The sequence below is a fragment of the Akebia trifoliata genome, chromosome 6 (genome assembly GCF_017979445.1).
Source record: "Akebia trifoliata isolate Shusen 1 chromosome 6, ASM1797944v1, whole genome shotgun sequence".
Taxonomy (NCBI): Eukaryota; Viridiplantae; Streptophyta; class Magnoliopsida; order Ranunculales; family Lardizabalaceae; genus Akebia; species Akebia trifoliata.
The window spans coordinates 8,506,208-8,530,953 of NC_141380.1; the positions used below are offsets into that span (position 1 = coordinate 8,506,208).

The 24,746-nt window shown below is 32.7% G+C and overlaps 2 protein-coding genes across 3 annotated transcripts; one reads left to right on the forward strand and one right to left on the reverse strand.

Moving 5' to 3' along the window:
• Positions 1 to 234: 234 nt before the first annotated feature.
• Positions 235 to 10,570, reverse strand: LOC147400086 (putative small nuclear ribonucleoprotein G). Its single transcript, XM_086445700.1, has 4 exons — positions 10,430 to 10,570; positions 10,316 to 10,338; positions 597 to 718; positions 235 to 488 (listed from the first exon to the last, which is right to left on the reverse strand). Exons 1-4 carry the CDS (start codon positions 10,462 to 10,464, stop codon positions 426 to 428), a joined length of 243 nt encoding a protein of 80 aa, XP_086301826.1. The 5' UTR covers positions 10,465 to 10,570; the 3' UTR covers positions 235 to 425.
• Positions 10,571 to 13,672: 3,102 nt separating this feature from the next.
• On the forward strand, positions 13,673 to 23,053 carry LOC147400087 (hemerythrin HHE cation-binding domain protein). Of its 2 annotated transcripts, none has more exons than XM_086445702.1 (4): positions 13,673 to 13,855; positions 13,959 to 14,639; positions 21,183 to 21,337; positions 22,581 to 23,053. In XM_086445702.1, exons 2-4 carry the CDS (start codon positions 14,072 to 14,074, stop codon positions 22,863 to 22,865), a joined length of 1,008 nt encoding a protein of 335 aa, XP_086301828.1. In that variant the 5' UTR covers positions 13,673 to 13,855; positions 13,959 to 14,071; the 3' UTR covers positions 22,866 to 23,053. The 2 variants fall into 2 exon arrangements, with proteins under 2 accessions (XP_086301828.1, XP_086301827.1); XM_086445701.1 differs by having other exon boundaries at positions 14,070 to 14,639.
• The last annotated feature ends 1,693 nt before the right edge of the window (positions 23,054 to 24,746 follow it).

Genomic DNA, 24,746 nt, shown 5'->3' on the forward strand with positions numbered 1-24,746 from the left:
TCGACCACCACCACTAATGTTTTCAATTTAAAGGGTTCCCCTTTTAATCAATTCGGGCTGTGATATCTTATGCATCCAGGTCTCTACTGTCGGGTTTAGCTCAGCTCACTTAATCAATAACCGTGGACCATCCACTTATCATCATCAAAGCTTTATCCTAATCAAGCAATCTATGAACTTAAGGGTTATACATTAGCAATTAATATCCTAGTGCCTATAGAGAATAATCAAATATGAAAGAAAAAAATCATTAGAAAACAGAAATATTCTATTTCATTACATCAGTATATATGCCAAAATAATGTAGGTAAATAGGGAATGGAAAGCCCCATAAATAAGTACACCTTCCACCTATGCTACGAACCATATGATCCAAAACATACACGAAGATAATACCTAGAATTGCAACACCACCAAAGAAACAACTATTGTGCTCTACTAACAGGCTCAAGGGCTTCAATCATAACCACACTGTTTCCCCTGATAACCTGCAGGGGATTGACCAATAGACTATCAAAGTACTGCAAGCAAATCATTGTTTTGTAGTTTATATAATAGAGATTATTAAATAATACGGAGGAAGAGTAGGGACCTACCACCATGCCTATATCGTTTTTCTCATTGCCGTTCATTTCCACCGTGTTGTCAATCACCAGATTCATAAACTGGTCAAACCCACGAAGTGTTCCAACCACAACACGGTTTGCATTCAGCTTTACTGCAACAAAGATTTCCGGCTTAAGTTCAGATGCCTTATAAATTATTAATGAAACAACCACCAATATTCACTAAAAGGAAAAAATCATTAAAGGCTATCTACAACCGTCGCACCACAAAAATGTGACTAATCCAGCTATGCTATGATTAATTCCTAATTGGCATACTCATGAACAACTGCCATTCCAAGGAATGAGTTTTACCTATTTCCAGTAGAACTCGTAAGCATGTGGGATTTGAAGAAAATAGAGTATAAACCATCAGTATGTTACTTACTGGTTCTTATTTAGAACCAACTACAAATTACTATTATTGACATGACAGCAAATGAAGAACCCTACAGCTGAAGAGAAGATCAAGAAAAGAATGAGTAAATGAGAGAACATTGGAGATAAATATCAACTTCCTCACTCTTTAGTCAGGTTGTTCACTTATGCCTTGGACGCCATCCCTATGAACAAGTATGGATTTCTTGTTAAGAGTTGTTTCGTCTCCAGTTCCCTCCTAACAAATGGACTAAACAATCCCCGCTTCAAACCCAAGAGGAGTGGAAATCAATAAATTTCAATATTTCCAGACAACTTCCAAAATTACGAAGCAATGTCCATCCATGGACTCTTATCTACTAAAACACAGACCATGATGGAAGAGGAATATATGTCCACATGAGAAACTATATTGGTATGATTTCTGTGAAAGGATGCATACCCAAACACTGACACAAAGAAGTCATTTATATTTCTAAACCTGTGCGCCACACAACCTCAGCTGCGGCCAAAGCTTCAAAAGAAGTGTTTTTCAAGTGCCCTTCAATTTTTAATTTATTTCTAGTCAACTTATAAAAAGGATTTCTTTAATTTGCACTCTTACGATTCTTTACATGTTTTTTTAACAAGTATCATAGGTAAATAAAGCCACTTATGAGACTAGCAAATTATTCGGCCATGGCTTCTGCTATCCTTTAGGCACACTAACCTTTTATTGCATGATAGATGCAGAAAATACGAAGTCTTGAGATAGTTATAGCATAATGTCCATTATGTTATTGCTGATGAATGATTAGCTTAGCTTTTTTGTGTGCAAATGGATCAAACGATGGCCATAGACCATATGATATATATAATGAGGGAAAAGCATAGAATCAATAGATGGCAGTGTAGGATGAAAAAAAAATCTTAGAAAGTGAGGTCCAAGGTCATTTAATCAATGAAAGTTAGCAGAGCCCCTTTTGGAATTTCAGCAATCAAATTTCCCCAAGAATGGGCTTAGCTACATAGAAGAAAGATAATGAACTATACGACAGTGCCAATTTGATTCTTTCTTGAAGGTTTGGTGGCAGATGATGAAAGAAACCTCCCCTAAATCACACAATAGTACCTGGTATGAGATTTGAGGTGGTGGGCTCAAATCCAATTTACCAACTAAATAAAACATTACAGTACGAGAAGTTGTGATAGCTACTTAACACCAATGAAGCCACTCCTCTGGCAACAGCATACACAATCATTTCAGAGGTACAAATAATTTTGGCTTCTTGGGTATTTGTAGGAGTTTATGGCTAGGTCTCGGGGCTGTGGCAAGGAATATTTCATTTAGTTACATTCAAAAAGTTTAGGGGGAATCTCCACCAATCCTAATGAATAAGTTCATCAAGATAAAAGTGAACTCTGTTCCATGAATGTTACATTTTAAACAGGAGGAATTGGTGAGAACAAATCCATTCAACAGATTGTACTCCAAAACCTTACATTCAGAGTTTAACGGGAATATGCACCAATCCTAATGAATAAGTTCATCAAGGTAAAAGTGAACTCTGTTCCATGAATGTATAAACAGGGAGCATTGGTGGGACAAAATCCCTTCAACAGATGGTATTCCAAGGCCGGAGATGAAAATACTAGAACATCAACAAAAATTCATTAAGATCAACTTTAACATTGTTCCATAAATGTTACATTTTAAACGGGAAGTGGAATTGGTAGGACAAATCCATTCAACAGATGGTACTCCCAATGTAGTCAAGGCGAGCACCTCAGGCGTGCCTCATGTGAGGCGAGGCAGTTTAAGTAAGGCGCACCGAGGCACGCACCTTGACCACACGCTTCAAGGTGCAAGGCACACTAGGTGTGCGCCTTACTAAAAATGAATTAATTTATTTAATTAAGACTCATTTCAGATTTGATTGTATACTTTTTACATACAAAATAAAATTTCTTTGGAAAGTTCAATTTTTTACCATAAAAAATATTGAATTTTACATATGGTGATTTTTACTCAGCCCAAGCCCGTTAGGACTTAGTTGACTTAGGCCCAATAAGGGTATTGGGCTAGTCTAAGGTTGAGCCTACCTTTTTAGGGTCTGGTTAGTGCTCAACCAAGCCTGACCAAAACCCAACCATTGATAGCCATAGTTGTTGTTCTGCCTTAGCAGCAACTACACATGTTGTTGAACCCAACTTCATTTGCTAACCACTAGCCATTTACCTATCCAAAAAAAAAAAAAAAATTTGTTGGCCTACTTTTTCTTTATTTCTTCTCTTCTTTTTATTCTCCTTATTCCTCTCTACTTTTTCTTTTACTATTGATCGTTCTTCTTGAAGTGTTGAATACTTTAACTTGTTTGTAAAAACTCACATTTATAATTGTAAAATATCTAGAAACCACCTTTCACTATTTAATTTTCAATTTTTTTCTGAGTAAAAATTTTATAAATGGGAGGACCAAGAGTCCTCAAAGGCTACATAGATATCAAGAAGAAAACACAAAGCCAAAAGAAAACAAAGGAGACAAAAAAAACCACAAGAGAAAACACAAGCAAAAGATCTACTCCCTAGTCATGGTATCCCATCTAAAAACAAAATCTTCAAAGAAAACACCTCGAAACTCCTTATATTGCTTGCACCAATAAAATAGCAAGCCGGTGATATTGAAGATTATCTCTTGAAAGGTGTTTTCCTTCCCATAGAAAGTTCGGGAGTTCTTCTCTTTCCACAAGTCCCAACAAGTTGCAAAGGGTGTTAATTTCAAAAGAATCCTTACCTTACTACCATGAAAGGGAGTCTTCCAACCAAATAAAAGGGAAGGAAATGAACGTGATTGGCACCAAGAAACCTTAAAGTGAAAGGAAATGGAACCAAATGAGATAAGCCAACTTGCAATGGATTAAAATATGATCAACCGACTCCCCACTTGATTTACACAAGCAACAATAGTCAATCAACACAAGACCTTTACGCCAAGGGACATCGACCATGGGGAGTCTATTTAAAGCCGCCAACCATAAAAAGAAAGACACTTTGGTTGGCACCTTAGAGGACCAAATAACTGATGAAGGAAAACAAACCTCTTGGTTGCCTTCAAAAAAGGAATAGAAAGATTTGATAGAATAACGACCATCCATACTACCTTTCAGATCTGATGATCAACCCAGTCTATCAAAGGACTCGTTTAAGGCTAGCAAATCCAGGATGAAGATTGCATCTTCGATTTCCTAGTCATTTAATCTTCTTCTAAGACCTAAGTCCCAGAACTCACCCCTCTCATTCTGGACCAAGAAAGCAGAAACAAGCATTATTTTCCTCGTCGTAATAGAGTATAGGCCAGGAAATAAAAGCTATAATGGAGTTTCGCTACACCAGCAATCTTCCCAAAAAAGAATACGGTTCCCTTTCCCTACCTCGAAACGGACATGCTCACCCAAGATTCTTCCCTCTCGATATGTCTTTCCAAACCCCACAACCGAACGAGATATTGCTAGGTAAACTACTCCACCCTCCTACATACTCCACAAACTTCGCGGCAACAATTTTTCTCCGAAGCTCCTCCCTTTCAACTACAAAGTGCCAACACCACTTCCCGAGCAAAGCTTTATTCACAGACCTAAATCTCCTAAAACCAAGATGTCCTAACTTTCTAAGATAACAAACCAACTTCCAATTCACAAGATGAATCTCTTCATTACCCAATCTATCATTCCACAAGAAATCTCTAACCAACTTCTCAACCTCCAACTCGATCTTCCTTGGTAGCACAAACAGATTAGAAGTGAATCGGAATGCTAGACAATGTGCTTCTAATTAGGGTCATCTTCCCCCCTTTAAACAAGTATCTATCTAGCTTTCCACACACTAAACCTCTGCTCACCCTCTCAATTAGGGCCACCCAAATCGACAAAGATTTGTGTGTTGCTCCCAACGGGAGTCCCAAGTAGGAACAAGGCAAGGAACTAATTTGACAACCTAAAAATTCAGCCCACGCTTCAATATCAAGAATTTCACCCACAGCATAAAGGTTGCTTTCTCAAATTAATGGGAAAGCCTGACACCACCTCAAACCAACAAAGGAGTCCCTTAAGGAAACAAACCTGACTTGTATTGGCGTCCAAAAAAACTAACGTATCATTTGCAAATTGAAGATGCGAGACTTGCGGTCCATTATTAGCCACACCAAAACCAAACAACGCTCCCAAAAAGGTGGCATGATGGAACATTTTACCCAAGGCTTCGACCACTATATTAAAAAGAAAAGGGGATAACGGATCGCCTAGTCTAAGTCCTCTAGAGCTTCTAAAGTAGCTAGTTGGGCTTCCATTAACCAAGATAGAGAACAATGTTGAAGAAACACACTTTCTCATCCAATTATTTCATTTCTCCCCAAAACCAATACGATACAAAAGGTACCAAAGGAAGCTCCAATTAACATGATCATAGGCCTTTTCGATGTCAATTTTATAGATAAGCCCCACCATGCCCATCCTTTTCCTAGAATCTATACACTCATTGACCACCAAAATACCATCCAAAAATATTTTGGCTCTGATGAAAGCCCCTTGTTTTTTGCCAATATTGTTTGGAATCACTGTTTTTGGTCTCAACGAAAGAATTTTTTATAAAATCTTATATGCAAACGAAATTAGACTAATAGGCTTGAAATCTCTCAATTCTTCCGCCCTTTTTTTTTTAGAATCAAAGTAATGAATGCCGAATTAGAGCCATAATCCAAAAAACCTTCCTCATAGAAATCACTTATAGCCTTTCACAAATCCTCTTTTACCATGTCCCAACAAGCTTTGTAGAAACCCATCGTAAAACCATCGGGACTTGGAGCTTTATCATTGGACATGTTGTTGATTGCTTGTACAACTTCATCCTCTCCAATCGGTCTTTCAAGCCAAACCTTATCGCTCTCGAAATATTTTCAAAGCCTAATTTATCCAACAAAGGTCTCTCTTTGCACTCCTCCGAATAAAGTTTGGGATAGTAGTCCACAAGTTTCTAATACTCTCTTCATCCTCGAGCAATCTACCCTCCACTAAAATCTTCCCAATGAAATAACTTCTTTTGTTAAAATTAGCAACATGATGGAAAAATTGTGTTGTTGTCACCTTCCTTCAACCACCTCACCTTAGACTTTGGTTTCCAACTAATTTCTTCTAAAAGAGCCACTTGTTGGAATTCAGCTTTCAAATTACATCAATGGCTTTTTTTCACACCATCGAGCGCACCCAACTCCTCTTCCTCCCTATACAAATCATCTATTTTATCTAACAAGACTTTCTTCCTCACCTTGATTCTACCAAAGCACTCACGATTCCAAGCTTTCAACGCCTTAAGATTTTTTAATTTTTATAATATTATTGTGCCTTACTTTACTCAGGCACTAGGAGGCATTTGCACCTTAAGTGCACCTTTCACCCTTAACTACACTGGGTACTCCAAAGTCAGAGATGAAAATAGTATCACATCAACAAAGAAGCACTTTGCCCGGGCAGCCATGGAGGGGAGCCATATAAGTTAGGTATATTGAAAAATATTAGCCGAGTCAATGAAACATGACTAAGGGCCTGATTGATTTAGCTGTCAGCTTCTGCTGTCAGAATCTGCTGTCAGAATCTGCTGCTAGAATCTGCTGTCAGAATCTGAAACACTGAAAAGCTTGCTTGATAGAGCTTTCTAAAAGTGCTGTGCTGTCTGAATCTGCTGTCAGAATCTGGTAATTACTGCTTGATACAGCTTCAAGAATTTGCTGTATTAGGGTAAAATGACCAAAATACCCTTAAGGTTGATAATGCACCCAGAATACATTAAAAATTACCAGAATACTCCTATAATTATATAATTACACTAAATATATATAAATATAATAAAATTATATAAAAATTAAAATAATTATTATTTTAATTTTAAAATGTCTATAAAAATTATAGAAAAATTTATAATTCTATAGAAATTTCGGCAGCATCTCCTCTTAAAAATGGACATATAAAATTTTCCTGATAAACAAAATACCTGCATAATACACAATCCACCAATACATATATACATACATAAATTCATAAATACAAGTAAATATAAGTACTGATTGGTGATCTATGTAAATCTTATTTACAATTACAACTAAAACAATCAGTTGCTGATTCAGAATTAAATCATTTATTACATCATCTATTTCTTTATGAGGATGAAGTGACAAAAGGTGAACCTAAAAGCTTGAGATTTTTGAGAAGATATCATCTGCATCACTTAAATAAATTAATGAAAAACAACAACTCTTGTTCGCACCAAAGAGCATTCCACACATTTTAAATTGACGAGGCAATCCAAGAAAACTGAGGGTGGGCAACTGGTTTTAGTCACTGATTGCATAATACACTCATTCTCTGAATAAATGAAGAGTTAGAAAAATGAAAATCATACCTAGTTCATCTTAGTTTGAAATGATGGTAACTAATCGAAAAAATAATGACATAATGTCCAATGGGTGAAAATCTTTAAGTCCATTGTACAACCCTCCAATACAATCCAAACTATGATGTCCCCAAGCGAAGAAATGATGGACTAGGCAGAGGAAACCTGATTGTTGGGAAAAGCTAACAATGAATTATATAAGAGGAAGTTGGCTTAAAGTAGAAGTTGAAATATAAAAGCAGAAGAGAGAGAGAGAGAGAGAGAGAGAAGGGAATCTTCGTTCTGGTGGCCCCCTCTATCTTACCACTTATGTAGTACTTGTTTTTTAAGCTTCAAAAAGAGTTAAAACTACAAATTCAAAATATACGCATAATCTTGACCTGGTAAATAAATAAAACCAAAACCAAAGCTTATAACATAAAACCAAAGCTTTTCTAAGTTATAATCAGACACAAAGCTCCAAAATCATATCAGATCCTTATTAACAGATGGATTCAAGCTTATAGAATTTTTAAACTTCATTTCCATATATAACTTATGCTAAATCATTTTATTTGTAAAACATGGTTCGAAGTTCCAATCTTGGGGGCTCTTTTGGTCAGTTGAAATCCAAGACAAATCCATAACATGGCATTCCCATCAGCTTGAGACCAAGACATCTTTGGATGATAAATTCTAAGAATAATCTATACTTTGAACCATGACTAATCATTTAATCATAAAAATGGGAAAAATGAAAATACATAACACTATTAGCCACAACAAATTTTAGGAGAATGAAAAGTTGACTTCAATTGGCTTGCCCTCTTATGCTGAGATTTTCCATGGTTGTGTAAAAATGTTAAAAAACAGTAAACTAGTTTTTCTTTATAATTGATGGTGGGACTAGACTAAAAGGAGATTTAGATTTTCAGATTTTCCTAAGGTTTTATTTAGGGGAGAAAAGTTAAAGATGGCTATATGAGAGAGATCCAGCATATAGGAGAGAAATCACAGAGAGAAATCACAGAGAAATCACAGCATATAAGCAATAATTTCTGATTCGATCAATAGTAAATATTTATTTTTTTAAATAAAATCTAACAAGAAAAACAGTAAAACAAATCTAAAAATCTAACAAGAAAAAGTTCTGTTAATCGATCTTCAAGTTGCAATTTCTTCAAAGATCCAAATCGATGAGAGAGAGAGAGAGCTCACAGATCTTGTTCGAAGCTGCTGTGAGAAGGAATCGAAAGGCATCGATCGGAAAAGAGGCAAACGGAGAGTTTGAGTTCGCTTAGACTTCGATTCGTCGTCGTCAATGGCGTCGATCGGACTCGGAGTTGTCAATGGCGTCGATTGGCGTCGCTGTCTTCACCGATTTTAGGTTTAATGACAAATGGGTTTCGAATCCTTTGTTGGTAATCGATGGGTTTCGGTTTAACAAGACAACGTCGTCTTTGTCGATGGGTTAGGATCGGAAAATTGATCGCCGGTCGTCAAGGTAGGTCGTCGATACTGTCGAAATCGATGAGAGAGAGAGAGAGAGAATGGACGAAGGGTTACAGTCGAGTCTTTCGTTTTATCGCTGACTGTGGCTGAAAATTTGATAAAAGACGAAGGTTATTTTCGTCTTTTCACTTCCGCGCTTTTCAACTCAGCTGTGCGAAGCTCTCGTTATGTGCTTTTCAAAACCGCGGTCAACTATAACAAATTGCGTTTCAAATTTCGAAACGCAAAGTTAAGAAGCGCTATCAAGCACGTTGCACGCGAGGAAAAATTTGCTTTTTGACGCAAACGCACCAAAAGCTGCGTTTAGAAGCGCTATCAAGCACGCCCTAAGTAATCCAAGTTTTCAATTTTTGATTGAAATAATTTATTTTTAATAATGTAAACTTTTATTATCTAAAAAAAATATGATCTTGTGACTAAACACCTACTAATCCACCTTATTTATTAAACAAATATAATTATTTGCATATAAATATGCTAATACATAAGGGAAGCGTTCAGAAGCCCTAAACAGAGCCAAACATTTTTCAAAATAGGGGTTAAAAGTTTTGGAATGGGCTATTTTTTTGTGAGGATGATCTCTATGGCGAAGAGATCATCCTCACCAAAAACCAGCTCATTCTGAAACTTCCTACCCTTATTTAGAAGTTGAAGAATCGTGGACCGATCGATTTTTATAAATCACTTTTGACAAGGTTAGAAGTTCCAAAATAGGCTGATTTTTGGTGAGGATGATCTCTATGAGATCTTCTCATCATAGAGATCACCCTCACAAAAAAACATCCCATTCTTAAACTTCTAACCCATACATTGAAAAAATGTCTAGCACAATGTTTGGCTCTCTTTAGGGCCTCTAAACACCACCCAATACATAATTATAAACCAAGTTAAACAGTTTATTCTCGTCAAAGACGGTGGGCCAAACAAGACAAAATACCAAGTTCTTAAACCATGGTCCAGGTTCCGGACTAGAATCAAGAATATCTATATATCCGCAGAGTATAGGGGTGAGGATGGTATCAATGAACAAGTCATTGCTAGGAAAATGGCTACAAAGGTTCAGCAAGGAAGGTTTCATGTTTATTGGACCTAGATTTGGAGTGAAATATTGGAAGGTACTCACTTCAAGTGAGGACTTCTCAAGTAGTTTGGGTTTGGAAGAGGCGTGCATAGTACTAAATTTATTGTTGGAGACGATGAAATATGGGGATGTGAGGAGTATAAATGGTGTGGTGTAGACAAATTTTTATCAATTTTTTTATGAAACCATATTAGTATCAATTGAACATTGAAGAAAGATAAAAATAGGATATAAAACCCTAATTGTGCATATGAAACCTAGCAGATAAGAAATACAAGAAAACATAACGAAGCAGGCATAAAAAGTTTGTACGAGTGTAAATTAGAGATCAAGAACTTACTCTGAAGCTGCTTGTCCATGTATCTGTTGCAGGTGAAGAGAAGAAGAAAAAAAAGAGATCAAAATCGAAGCCCTAGAAACACACACACACACGCATATGGAGAAAGAAGCTTACTTCTTGAGATCCGGGGGCTGGCCTGATCTGCTCATGGTGGAGAAGAAGACAAGCGAGACAGACACAGAGAGAGCGAGAATATGGTTAATCTCAAGTGATTGCGAGTCTGCCCTCAAAACCCTAAACCGCAAGACAGAAAAACGAGGGTAATTTAGATTTACCCCTTAGATTTTATTGAATACTTGAGATACCCCTCTGTTTTCAAAACATTTCCTTGACCATGGTATTCTACGAAAGTGCAAATTACTAAAATAACCTATCTTCCACCTTCTACCATAAAAATCATCTATTTCAATTTTAACTGATGATGCTCTCTCCCTAAAAATTCATTGGGAATTATGGTAATAGCCCCGGCAAAATTGGCAAATAGTGTTAGGATTATCCCCTATAAAATGTATGTTTAATTTTATCATCTTAATCCATTGTTAACTACGAAGGAGTTAACTGTTAGATTTTGAATTGGTAATTTATCTATGTTCTTAGAGAGTATTTGAACAAATACCTAAAATCGTTGATTCATCGCCAATCAATAATGCAAACTTTTGATAAACAGGGGATAAACCCAATCTTGTATTTTGTGGGAGGATAATCCTAATATGGTCAATTTCACATTGAAGTGTCATTAGAATTTTTGTACTCATTGTCTTCAATCTTTATGGAATAAATTTATCCAAGATTTGAATTTTTCATGAAAGACGATGGTGTCAATTCCAGTAGGCTTATTTACTACTCAAATTATCCAAGATCAAAAATGCCTAAGTTGTATTTCTATCCTCCTTGAAAATGATTAGTGACACTAAATTGGATCTAATAGATCTCTTCATGGAATTACACACAAACAATCAACTTTATTTTTGAACTATATAAAATAAAAATAAAAAAAAAGGATAAGAATTAATTACAAAAAATAATTCATAAAATATGAATTATTGACAGTTACCACAACAGTGCCATCACTAAGGAGCAAGGATGACAGAGCAACAAAGTTGAGTAACTTGAGGTAAACGCAAATTCCCATCTACAAAATTTATTAATATTATGAGTATATGAAATTTTGATTGATTGAATGTGCTATGATACATTACCAAAAGAAAAACTAAGTTAGGAACGTTTATAATTGCAATACCATTGGACATCCAAAAAACATGATCGGCCACGAGGAGGTAGATCACAAAACTTTTAGAATGTTCAAACAATTAAAAAAGATTTAAAAATTTTATTTTTTCACCATTGGATTTTAATTTTAGATCAAGTTCAAAATATTTTATTTCAATCTTTTTTTAAATATGTTATATAATTGTAAGTCTAGAGGATTTATTAGGCAAACATAGGAGTCGACATGAGCCCCCATGACCACTTACTAAGTTAGTAAGATTTCACTTACTTACTTAGTAAGAAAAGTATTTTTCACTATGCATATTCTTACCCAAACTGAAACAGGCAATTAGAAAAATGAAAAAAGATTATTTTTGAGTCCTAATAATATGACTCGCGAGGTGGCATACTCAATTGACTCTATGCATGACGTGGACAAGTTTGGGAACTGTAAATTTGTAGGCTTCGGGATGCATGATTCCGATCTTCGTAAGAATAGTAAGTGCTTCTCATAGTTTTTTTATGGCATCAAAATCTTTTATCCCAAGAATACATATCTTAGCTTTTTTTCTTATCTTCGTGTGCGATTTGAAAAATGTGTATTTGGAGCATTTTTCTTGACTATTATCAAATTGAACGTTTGTGAGTCAACTCAGTTGTATTGAATACACATATATTAGATTAATAATATTTTAAAATAAATAATTATTTTTTCTCCACGAAAATTTAAACACGGCTAAATATAATTAGGTCGAGTTTTTTATTTGACTAGGTACATCCTCAATCTAACAAGGATGAGTTGATAATTTGGCCTGATAATCTTTTTAATTGTCTCAACAGTTGTTCCATCAACTTTTCAACCGAGTCACTTCAAAAACCAATCAAGTCGACTTAACAAGTTTAAAAACTAGAGTTGTCAATGGATCAAATTATACTCAAAATTTGATTCGATAACTTAAGGTTTGGATCAAGATTTGGAGTCAATAAGTTTCTAATCTGATATCATATCAGATCCATTTTTGACTAATCACACCTCGATCCCATAAATGTGAGAAAGTATAATAATTACATTTTATTTTAATATATAAAGTTTATTTATATTTTGTATATCAAATCAAGTTTGGCCCACTTTGGACTTGATGCAGTAGTTGTTGGATTGGATTCGATTCAAGTATTATTTTTGAGATCCAATAGTTTTGGTTCTGATCTATTAGATTGATACTAAATGGACCCAATCAAATCCGGTCTGATCCATTGATAGTCCTAGTCATTACTCATTGAATTTTGATGAAATGATGCAATTTTGGTTGAACGCCCTTGACACACCTTTCTCTCTCTTGTCCATAGTGAAAAAAGAAAAAATTTCTGATTAGATAATCTTTTGACATTTAAAAACATGATCTGATGTTATGAAATTGTAGGAGAAAAAATTATATGAAATTTAATTAATTTTTATCGTTGAATTTTATTTTTAAATTTGAGTGCTTGGTGACTATCTATTTTCAACACCTTGGATTGAGATAAAAAATAATATCTTTTTTTTTTTAATATGAATATTTTCATGAAATTTAAAAGATGTTGTTGGATTGTCAATGTGACAATATCAAGATGGGCCTAAGGGGTCTTCTTTTAAGATTTGAAATCTTAAAAAATTAATCTGTACGCGACGGGTAGGAGAGAGAAATTCTCTCTAATGAAATGAAATGCAAATCGGCTTTAATTAAGTCGAATTAATGAGTGATTTGAAATTGGATTACCGTTAGCAATTCAATGACCCTAAATCCCGTCATTTCGTAAACATAAAGATATTTTTTTGAAATTGGCATATTAATTTGTACTAATAGCACACCTCCTTTTTTTAAGTTAAAAGGTAGGTGCCAATGTGTACTATAAGTAAAAAGATAGTCAATCTCTGTAGATTGGTGTCCGAAATACATCTCTAAACCATATTTGCCATAAGCTACCGTGACATTGAACTTGACATCGTTTCACACATTTGTGCATATAAAACCAGAGTTACATTTAATTCGTATCTCGATGAAATAAAAATATGAATCCGTACATACATCCACGTCATCAATGTATGAAACGATGTCAATTTTTAATGTCAAGTCGGCATTTTCCTTGCAATAAAGTCCAATATAGAAGAATGATATCTTGATAAAGGTTCGTAAAACAAGTGATACGCTCTTCCGCACTGCAATTTATCTATAAAAAATGCTTTAGTTCTCAATTGTTGTTTGAAATCTAATTTCTTGCGAGAAGCTCCTCTGAAGGCGTCTGCAAGTCCAAAGTGCCCCAATTTCTTCGTATTTAACGATCTTGAATTAGGTTAATTTGTTGTTATTTCTCATCTTATTATGTTTTGAATTGCTTTTGACAGAATAAAATATTTCAAAATTTTCTCCAATGGTGTTTCCTCTTCAATTTTCAGATTTCGTCTCCATTTCTGCAAGTTTCGGACGATCTTTATCTTCTTCACTGTTTTAATCTTCGTTTCTCGTCAGGATTTCGATTTTTCTTGATCTTCTCGTCTCTGTTTCAGCCATGGGAAGCTGTTTCGCTAAACCAAAGAAATTAGTAGAGATCGTACCATCAAATTACACCAAAAGTTTACCTGTCGTTCGACTTTCCGGATCTCCGTCTGGCATTCAAACCTCTCACATCCGAATCGCGCTTTCGTACAAAAACGTCACTCTGCACTTCATTACGTCCGAAAACCCTCATTTCGGATCCGATACGCCTGTTCTACAATTCGGTTCCGATATCGTAACGGGATGCTCCGAAACGCTGTTACGATACATCGATGAAAATTTTCCGAATCCTCCCCTGCTCGATCGCGTAGGTCACGTTGAGAATCAAGCGGAATCAGCGATTGTTTTGGCGGCTGTGTTGCAACACAAGAGTATGACGTGGCATCTTGAAGGATTGGTGAAGTTGGTGGAGGATCTCGCGACACGTGGAACAGGGATGGTCGTTGATCCTTCGATGGGAAGTCCTCGAATGGAGGTGAGGAAATTGGGGAGGAGGTATTCGCAGCTGCTTGAGATGATGCTGGAGCATGCGCAGTTGGAGGAGAGGGTCATTTTCCCAGCATTGGAGAGAGCTGATCGAGGTAACTTAAGAAAATTACTGGACCAGTAACAGTCATAAAATAATTCTAAAATTGGTAAATTTACCGTTTTGATAAATAAAATTAATTTTCCGAAATGACAACTTCTTAGAAAATTACCTTTATTCCCCTGTTTTTTGGAAATTGGTGACATAATAGACTAAAGAACATGACACTCAACCTCTTTAACATACCCTTTATCCCTAAAATCTTAGATTTTTATAGTTGAAATTTTATTGTTTTCTATTTTTCTAAAAAAAGTTATTTGATTTTTCTTTTCATTACTAGTCATTTTCAACTTCTTTTATAAATTACTTCAATCTATATGACCTTATCTTCAGTCCATTATCAGCATCATTTCTAAAAAAAATCTTGTTCATGAAGCTTGAAGATTGAAGTGGAAAGAGGGAAATCAACAAAAAAGAAGACGTGAAAAGAGGGAAATCAACAAAAATAATAAATTATCAATTTTGAAATTTAATATTTTTTTTTATATCAAATTTACCGTTTTGATAAATAAAATTAATTTTCTGAAATAACTTCTTCCAAAACTACCTTTATACCACTGTTTTTTAGAAATTGGTGAGATAATAGACCAAAGAACATGACCCAGCCCTTGCATGCAATCTCTTCAATTTACCCTTATTCCTTTGTAGAAAATCTTAGATTTTTATAGTTAAAATTTTATTGTTTTCTACTTTTCTTAAAAAAAATTATTTGATTTTTCTTTTCATTTCTAGTCATTTTCAGCTTCTTTTATAAATTACTTCAATCTATTTAATCTTATCTTTAGGCCATTATCAGCATCAATTCTAAAAATATATTGTTTGTGAAGCTTGAAGATTGAAGTGGATAAGAGGTTAAGTCAAAGAAGGCGTGAAAAGAGGGAAATCAACAAAAATAATAAATTATCATTTTTAAAATTTAATCTTTTTCATCAAATTTACCATTTTGATAAATAAAATTAATTTTTTGAAACAGCAACTTTTTCGGAGACTACTTTTATGCCCCTGTTTTTTGGAAGTTGGTGACATGATAGACTAAAGAACATGTCTTTAACCTTTTTAATATACCCTTAATCTTGGGTAGAAAATCTTAGATTTTTATAGTTAAAATTTTATTGTTTTCTACTTTTCTAAAAAAAAATTATTTGATTTTTCTTTTCATTACTAGTCATTTTCAACTTCTTTTATAAATTACTTCAAGCTATTTAACCTTATCTTTAGGTCATTATTAGCATCATTTCTAAAAAAAATCTTGATTGTGAAACTTGAAGATTGAAGTGGATGGGAGGTTTTAAGTCAAAGAACGCGTGAAAAGAGGAAATCAACAAAAATAATAAATTATCATTTTTGAAATTTAATTATGTTTTTATATCAAATTTATCATTTTGATAAATAAAATTAATTTTCCGAACTAGCAACTTCTTCGAAAATACCTTTATGCCCCTGTTTTTTGGAAATTGGTGGCATAATAGACTAAAGAACATGACCCTGCCCTTGTCTTCAATCTTTTTAATATACCCTTAATCCTTTGTAGAAAATCTTAGATTTTTATAGTTAAAATTTTATTGTTTTCTACTTTTCTAAACAAAATTATTTGATTTTTCTTTTCATTAGTAGTCATTTTCAGCTTCTTTTATAAATTACTTCAATCTATTTAACCTTATCTTTAGGCCATTATCAATGTCATTTCTAAAAAAATATTGTTCATGAAGCTTGAAGATTGAAGTGGATAGGAGGTTAAGTTAGAGAAGGTGTGAAAAGAGGAAATTAACAAAAATAATATATTATCATTTTTGAAATTTAATCTTTTTTTTTTAATATCAAATTTATCATTTTGATAAATAAAATTAATTTTCCGAAATAACAACTTCTTCGGAAACTACCTTTATACCCCTGTTTTTGGGAAATTTGTGACATAATAGACTAAAGAACATAACCCTGCCCTTGTCTTCAACCTCTTTAGCATAATCTTTCCTTTGCAGAAAATCTTAGCTTTTTATAGTTAAAATTTTACTGTTTTCTATTTTTCTTAAAAAAAATTATTTGATTTTTCTTTTCATTACTAGTCATTTTTAACTTCTTTTATAAATTACTTCAATCTATTTAACCTTATCTTTAGGCCATTATCAGCATCAATTCTAAAAAAATCTTGTTCATGAAGCTTGAAGATTGAAGTGGATGGGAGGTTAAGTCAAAGAAGGCGTGAAAAGAGGGAAATCAACAAAAATAATAAATTATCAATTTTAAAATTTTATGTTTTTTTTAATCAAATTTACCGTTTTGATAAATAAAATTAATTTTTTGAAATAACAATTTCTTCCGAAACTACCTTTATACCACTGTTTTTTGGAAATTGGTGAGATAATAGACTAAAGAACATGACCCTGCCCTTGCCTTCAATCTCTTCAATGTACCGTTATTCATTTGTAGAACATCTTAGATTTTTATAAGTAAAATTTTATCGTTTTCTACTTTTCTAAAAAAAAATTATTTGATTTTTCTTTTCATTACTAGTCATTTTCAGCTTCTTTTATAAATTACTTCAATCTAGTTGACTTTATCTTTAGGCCATTATTAACATCATTTCTAAAAAAATCTTGTTCGTGAAATTTGAAGATCGAAGTGGATAGGAGGTCAAGTCAAAGAAGGCGTGAAAAGAGGAAATCAACAAAAATAATAAATTATCATTTTCGAAATTTAATCTTTTTCATCAAATTTATCGTTTTGATAAATAAAATTAATTTTTCGAAATAACAACTTTTTCGGAAACTACCTTTATACCCTTGTTTTTTGGAAATTGGTGACATAATAGACTAAAGAACATGACCCTACCCTTGTCTTCAACCTTTTTAATATACCCTTAATCTTTGGTAGAAAATCTTAGATGTTTATAGTTTAAATTTTAGGGAAAATTATGAAAAAAATCAAAAAAAATTATTTATTAAAAAGAATCTAATTTTGAAAAATTAGAAAAAAGATAAAAATCAGGTCATTGAAAGACTGGTTTCTTCTCTCTCGAATTTTTTTTAAAAATACCGGTCATTGAAAAACCGATTTCTTCTCTCTCTTCACTTCTCTCTCCTCTACATTTAAAAAAAAATCAATTTTTTTTTTTAAATACCGGTCATTGAAAGACCGGTTTCTCCTCTACATTTAAAAAAAAAAGGGAAAATTATGAAAAAAATAAATAAATTATAGTAATTATGATTCTAATATTCATAGAAATCAAACTGGAACCGATCCATTGACACTCCTAATGTTCACGAAGTTGGTCACTTTTCCATATTATTTATTTAATATTTTTTTCATCCCTTTTTCTTATTCTACAAAATATGCTATCGCTTTTTAAAATTAACAATAAACGATGAGATGGTGATTAAACTCTCCCAAGTCCCAACCCTTCATACATAACGGTACAAGCTAGGCTATTTGCACCCACCATTTGTGTTCATTGCATTCACTTATAATCATAGTCACAAAAATTGGTGAATTAAAAAAAAAAAAAATCACATTTAAAATGCGATTTGCAATTTCTCTCTTTTTTTAAATGTGGGATTTGATGTATGATAGAATTTGGTAACTCATAAATGTAGAAATATGGGATTTGATGATGATAACTTGATTTTAAGAATTTTTATTAGATATATATTTTTTCATAATTTGTATTAGACATATTAATGATTGGTATTTTTTTAAAAAAATTTGATTTGATTTTTTTTAAATGTAGAGGAGAAAGAAGTGAAGAGAGAAGAAATCAGTCTTTTAATAACCGGTATTTTTTAAAAAAAATTTGATTTTTTTTAAATGTAGAGGAGAGAGAAGAAACTGGTCTTTCAATGACTGATATTTTTTTAAAAAAAATTGATATTTTTTTTTAAATGTAGAGGAGAGAGAAGTGAAGAGAGAGAAGAAACCGGTCTTTCAATAACCAAATTTTTATCTTTTTTCTAATTTTTCAAAAATTAAATTCTTTTTTATAAATAATTTTTTTTTTGAATTTTTTTCATAATTTTTCCAAAATTTTATTATTTTCTATTTTTCTAAAAAAAAATTATTTGATTTTTCTTTTTATTACTAGTCATTTTCAGCTTCTTTTATAAATTACTTCAATCTATTTAACCTTATGTTTAGGCCATTATTAGCATCATTTCTAAAAAAATCTTGATCGTGAAGCTTGAAGATTGAAGTGGATAGGAGGTTAAGTCAAAGAAGACGTGAAAAGAAGGAAATCAACAAAAATAATAAATTATCAATTTTGAAATTTAATCTTTTTTTATATATCAAATTTATCGTTTTGATAAATAAAATTAATTTTCCGAAATAGCAACTTCTTCGAAAATACTTGTATACCCCTGTTTTTTGGAAATTGGTGACATAATAGACTAAACAACATGATCTTGCCCTTGTCTTCAACCTCTTTAGCGTAATTTTTCCTTTGCAGAAAATCTTAGATTTTTATAGTTAAAATTTTATTGTTTTATATTTTTCTATAAAAAAATTATTTGATTTTTCTTTTTATTATTAGTCATTTTCAGCTTCTTTTATAAATTACTTCAATCTATTTAACCTTATCTTTAGGCCATTATCAACATCATTTTTAAAAAATTCTTGTTTGTGAAGTTTGAAAATTGAAGTGGATAGGACGTAAGAAGGCATGAAAAGAGGGAAATCAATACAAATAATAAATTATCATTTTTGAAATTTAATTTTTTTATCAAATAATAAAAAAAAAATTATTAAAATTACAAAAATACCCCTTAGTGTTTATTATTAAATATGACGTTTTGAAAAACTATTTTTACAATATAGCTTAGACCTTTTCTATTTGATAAATTATATACTTATTTATTATAAAAAGTGATAATTTACTATTTTTGAAATTAAAACAAGTAGTACATTCAAATGAGAACTCCACAAATTTCAGCAAATATTATGATAAATTAACTAAACAAAATTACTCAAGAGGTTGAAGTTGACAAGCCATGGGAAGAAAAATCAAGGGGTTTTGACTACATGTTGAAGTCAAGGGCATTTTAGTTATTTTACAATGGGTACCTCTAATATTCACCAAAATATGGTGGGGTATTTTAATAATCACCCTAAAATAAACGATAAAAAAAGGTACATTGCATGATTCGAAGTATCAAATTCATAACTAAAGTGAGAATCAAACACCCTTTATGATCATGTGTGACTCACTTCATTTTATATGTCTTACTATTATGATGTGAGACCGCCGAATAAGCGTTTGTTTATACCAAAATTACAAAAGACCAAACATGCTCCCACTTTACATTTAACCTCTCTCTTTATATTCATTTTCAACAAAAGGAACCATGACCTCCTATAATCATGTTAAATAGTTTTTGGCTTTCTAAATTTATAAACGTTCCTTTATTATTTTACTATCAAATCACTTGATTAACATTTAAAATTGTAAAAAAAATAAGTTCTTATAATATATTAAATGATAAAATTTTATATAATAAACCGCTATCTTCCCCAATGTTTAACCCCATAAATAGTGGTTCAGATTCAATCTTGAATATATCTTAAGAAATAATTTCAATTTTATTCTTTTTTCTCTCCTATTTTTTTAAGAATAACCCTTCAACTTTATTGTCTTTTCTCTTCTATCTCTTTGCAATAATTCCCCTCCAATAAGACTTAAAATGGTATGGATTTTATTTGAAATTCGAGTGATTCGAATTTGAATTTTGCGAGTTTGGTTTCATCAAGTATATTCAAATAAAAATATGATTCGGATATGACTTGATGTCCCTTGATCTGAGTTGGATTTGGGTCGGATACGATTTCATCCCTATATCCGTCAAGATCCGAATGATATATTATTTTGTAAGTTATATTCTTATATTTTTTAAATCATCATTCAACAACGATTTGATGTAATGGTCAAGGCATTTCTTCAAAATGGAGAGGTCTTGAGTTCAAGTCACTATTTAGTCATATTTTAGCAATTTATTTAAAATCTTAAACAGGTTGACATTATCCGACCCAATCGGATCAATAAATTCAGTCAGATTGAATCCAAATATACTTTTAATGAAAGTTAAATGGTTCGGATACGATCTTAGCTAGTATGATCTGTGTCTGATTCAGATCCAGATAAAAAAATCGGATATGGATATGCCTACACTCATATCCAACCCGTATCTGACCTGTTTTAAGTCCTACCCTTCAATTTTATTGTCTTTACCCTTCTACCATTTTGTTAATAATACCTTTACAATTTAGTTGTCTTTTCTCTTTTTACCTCTTAAGTACATGGACAAACTCTAGTATAACATAAAATTAGATTGTTTATTTAAAATTTTAAAATTTTAAATGATGTATAAATCTTAACTTTTGTAATACATGCGTTTTTTTCATTTTTTCCACTATCCAATACTTCATAAGTAACGAAGAAATCAATATGAAAACCATTGATTGATTAAGCAGAAGAGTAAGTTGTGAATTTTTACTCATAATTCTTCAATGAGGGCATCGTTTGTCCAACCATAAAGTTTTTATTATGGCACAGGATTGACTAAAGTTGCAAACGAGGAGCACGCGAGGGACCTACCCATCATGAATGGCATCAAAGAAGATATAAAATCCATTGGAGTGATCGAAGCTGGGAGTTATGTCTACCTAGAAGCTTTGCTCAACGTCACTTCTCGACTTAAAATTTTACAGGTTCGATCTATTAATTGTCCATTAATAATAAAAGAAAGTTTAGCTTCTAATACCTTTCAAAAAAAAAAAAAAAGTTTAGCCTCTAATAATGGGGTAAGTTGTTAGGATGAGGGAGATTAATCATAGCCATCTATTCCTCTCAAAATTCTTCAAGTCTATATGAACGGATAATAAAAAATTCAATCCAAATTCCAATGCGTATCCCAATAATCAGATCCTATCTGAAACTTTGAGATATAAGATTCAAATTCAGATAATATTCTATATTAAAGTACCTTCTTGCATACGGATTGGTATGAGGGAGATTTACCGGTTTGCATTTATTTAAATTTAATTACTTTATACCATTGTTCAACTTGAAATAAAAGTTGATGGAAAAAATAAAAATAAGAATAATTATTTAATAAAAAAAAATTCCATTTTCGTATAAGGAAATGTCCCTTATCTTCTAAATATTTTAAGAAGGACCACTTAACTAAGTGGTAAGACCTTGTGGAGGTTATTCCCAAGGTCTTAGGTTCATTTCTTATACTAAATGCTAACTATTAACCACTAATCCCACCAAGCAATAACAACAAAAAATTCTTCTAAATATTCTGAAAAGAAATTAGGCAATATTTGATCAGACTTCAAAAGTTTCATCCAGTGTCCCCATCATTGATTCAAAACTTCTAAATTTTGATTTTAAAGTCTAAAATCTGCAACAAAACAAATGGAAATAAAACTTTTGAAGTTTAAACTTTAAAGGTGGACCACTTCCATTCAAACTTCACAAGTGTTATCAAACACACTTAACTTAGTAATAGAAAGTTTCCTGACTACCTGTGCATGTGGCATCTAAAACATACATGATTGGATGCAATGTTGATCACAGAATTTTAGAAACTTAAAAAAAAAAAAAAAAAATTTATCATTGAATTTTCAGTTTAAATTTAGGAATTTGATGGCCATCTACTTTCAACGCCTTGGTTCAAGCCCAAAAAAGATTTATTTTATTTCTTTGAAATGGGGTTTTCCATAAAATCTAAAGGATATTGGTACCGGATTGCCAATCTGGTAATTAATTTATGTTAGCCCGAAGATTCTTTATTAGATTTGAAATCTTACTAAGTTATTCAGGCTAACCCTTTTCATATCTTCACCAAATAGGATCTCACAATGGTCAGGATTCATGAAAATCAAATAATATGTGACTTATTATTATTATTATTATTATTATTATTATTATCCTCTTAATTATTAGGAGCATTGCAAAGAACACTTTGAAAAGGAGGAAAAAGAGTTGCTACCACTGTTGGAGTTGGAGGCAATCGAGCCAAGCGAGGTGGGACAAGAGAGCATGATGAAGCAGTGCTTGGAAATGATGGAGGCTACTCACTCTCACCTCTTCCACTTTATGATTGAAGGTCTCATCCCTCGTGACGCCATGAAGTACTTGAACATCATCATTAGAAATAGTGACGAAGATCGAGTGGTCAGGATGCTTTGCTCATTGACCAATAATAGGAACGAAGTTACTATGTCTTGAAATGGGGACTCTCTTGATTTAAGAGTGTGATAGAAGGCAAGTAGTCCTCAATAGGGGACCCCTCTCGCAAAGGCTAAATCTCAATTCTCACTGCACATACAATCAAGAATTATGTTCTCTCTATCTTTTCTTGTCTGTTATATCTCAACTCTCTTTTGCTGGAAAAATGAAAATATGACTTGTTAACATCGAGTTGAAATTGAAGATGGATACTTGGTGAGTAAGCGAACATGATGGGGCTTAGGCCCATCACCATCAAGGCTAATTATAAATGTGGACCCCCAATGTACATTTTAAGATCTTAGAGCATCTCCAACACTGCTCTTTGAAATAAAGAGACGTCTAACTTTAGCTAACCTAAAAGTTCTTGTGTGTTTCAACAGGCTCAGCAAATCTTTCATTTGTCGAAAATTGACTTAAATTTTAATAAAAGTCGTGACCTCACATTTTGAAATCTAAAAACATAATCCAATGGCACAAGTTTCTAGTTAAAAGTTTAAAAAATTATATACTTTCACCGTTGAATTTGAATTTTAAGTTTTGGTAGTTCGGTAGCCATCCATTTCAATAACTTGGATCTTTCTCTTTCTCTCTCTCTCTCTCTCTCTCTCTCTCTCTCTCTATATATATATATATATGGGTCACGTTCCTAAGACTCATATTGAGACTCACATTGCGACACACCGTTTTGTCTTATATGGGCAAAAATATTTAGAATGAGCTGATTTTTTGTGAGGATGATCTCTGTGATGAGGGGATCATCCTGGAAAAAAATCATCCAATTCCAAAACTTCTAACCCCATCAAAATTGATTTACAAAAATTGGACGGTCTATAATTTTTCAACAAAAATTGGACGGTCTAGAAGTTTCATAATGAGCTGATTTTTGGCAAGGATGATCTCCTCACATAAAATCAGCCCATTCCAAATATTTTTGCCCATATAAGACAAAACGGTGTGTCGCAATGTGAGTCCCAATATGAGTCTTAGGAACGCTGTTCTATATATATATATATATATAATTGTTTTTGTAAATATGAGTTTTTCCATAAAATGTAGAAAGGATCTTGTGTTCGATTGTCAATGTGATAATTAATGTGGGTTCAATGACCCTTAATAATTTTTGAAATCTTACTAAGTTAGTAAGGAAAGGATTTTCATATTATATTTTTATTTATAGCGAGTCAAAGGACTTTGCTACATGTAACAAGTCTCCTGGCTACTTTAATTTTGAGCTGGCTACTTTAATTTTGACATCCAGTGAGTCTGTTGGATGTGAAAAAGTGGTGTTTCACTCTTTATTATAAGGAGAGCCTGGCAGCTAACGAGTCTCTTGGAGTTGCTCTTAGCTGTCGTAAGTGCTGAAATGTTTTATTAGTGCCTAGGTAGGGGCATGTGCTATGCACATTTACTAGTTAACGATTCGTCAAAATCAAGAACTGTTACATTGGGATTTAGTGTGATTCTCACACAACTGTTGATATGCTTCCTCGAGATACAAGTAAATATCATCTACGGCTATGTGTACACCTCCATGTTAGGAATGTAAGAATCGAAGTAATCCAATGTCACCCCAGCATTAGTGATGAATTATTAATATAAATTACTAATTTTTTTTTTTTTGCTAACCGAGTGTCCGGGCTAGCGCGCACCACAACTAATCTCAGGGAGGACTACCACAGCAACCCACCGCCATGGTCCCCCAGTTAATTACTATTTTATTTTATGAAGGATAATTTTTTTTGAATAATTGCTACAAGGGTTTTTTTTTTTTTCAATTTAAAATATATATTATAGAAATAATATTTAAATAAAAACCGCGAAGGGTTGGCTCATTCTCAATTTCGGACTGATAAGCAATTTATGCCCATAGACTGTGAG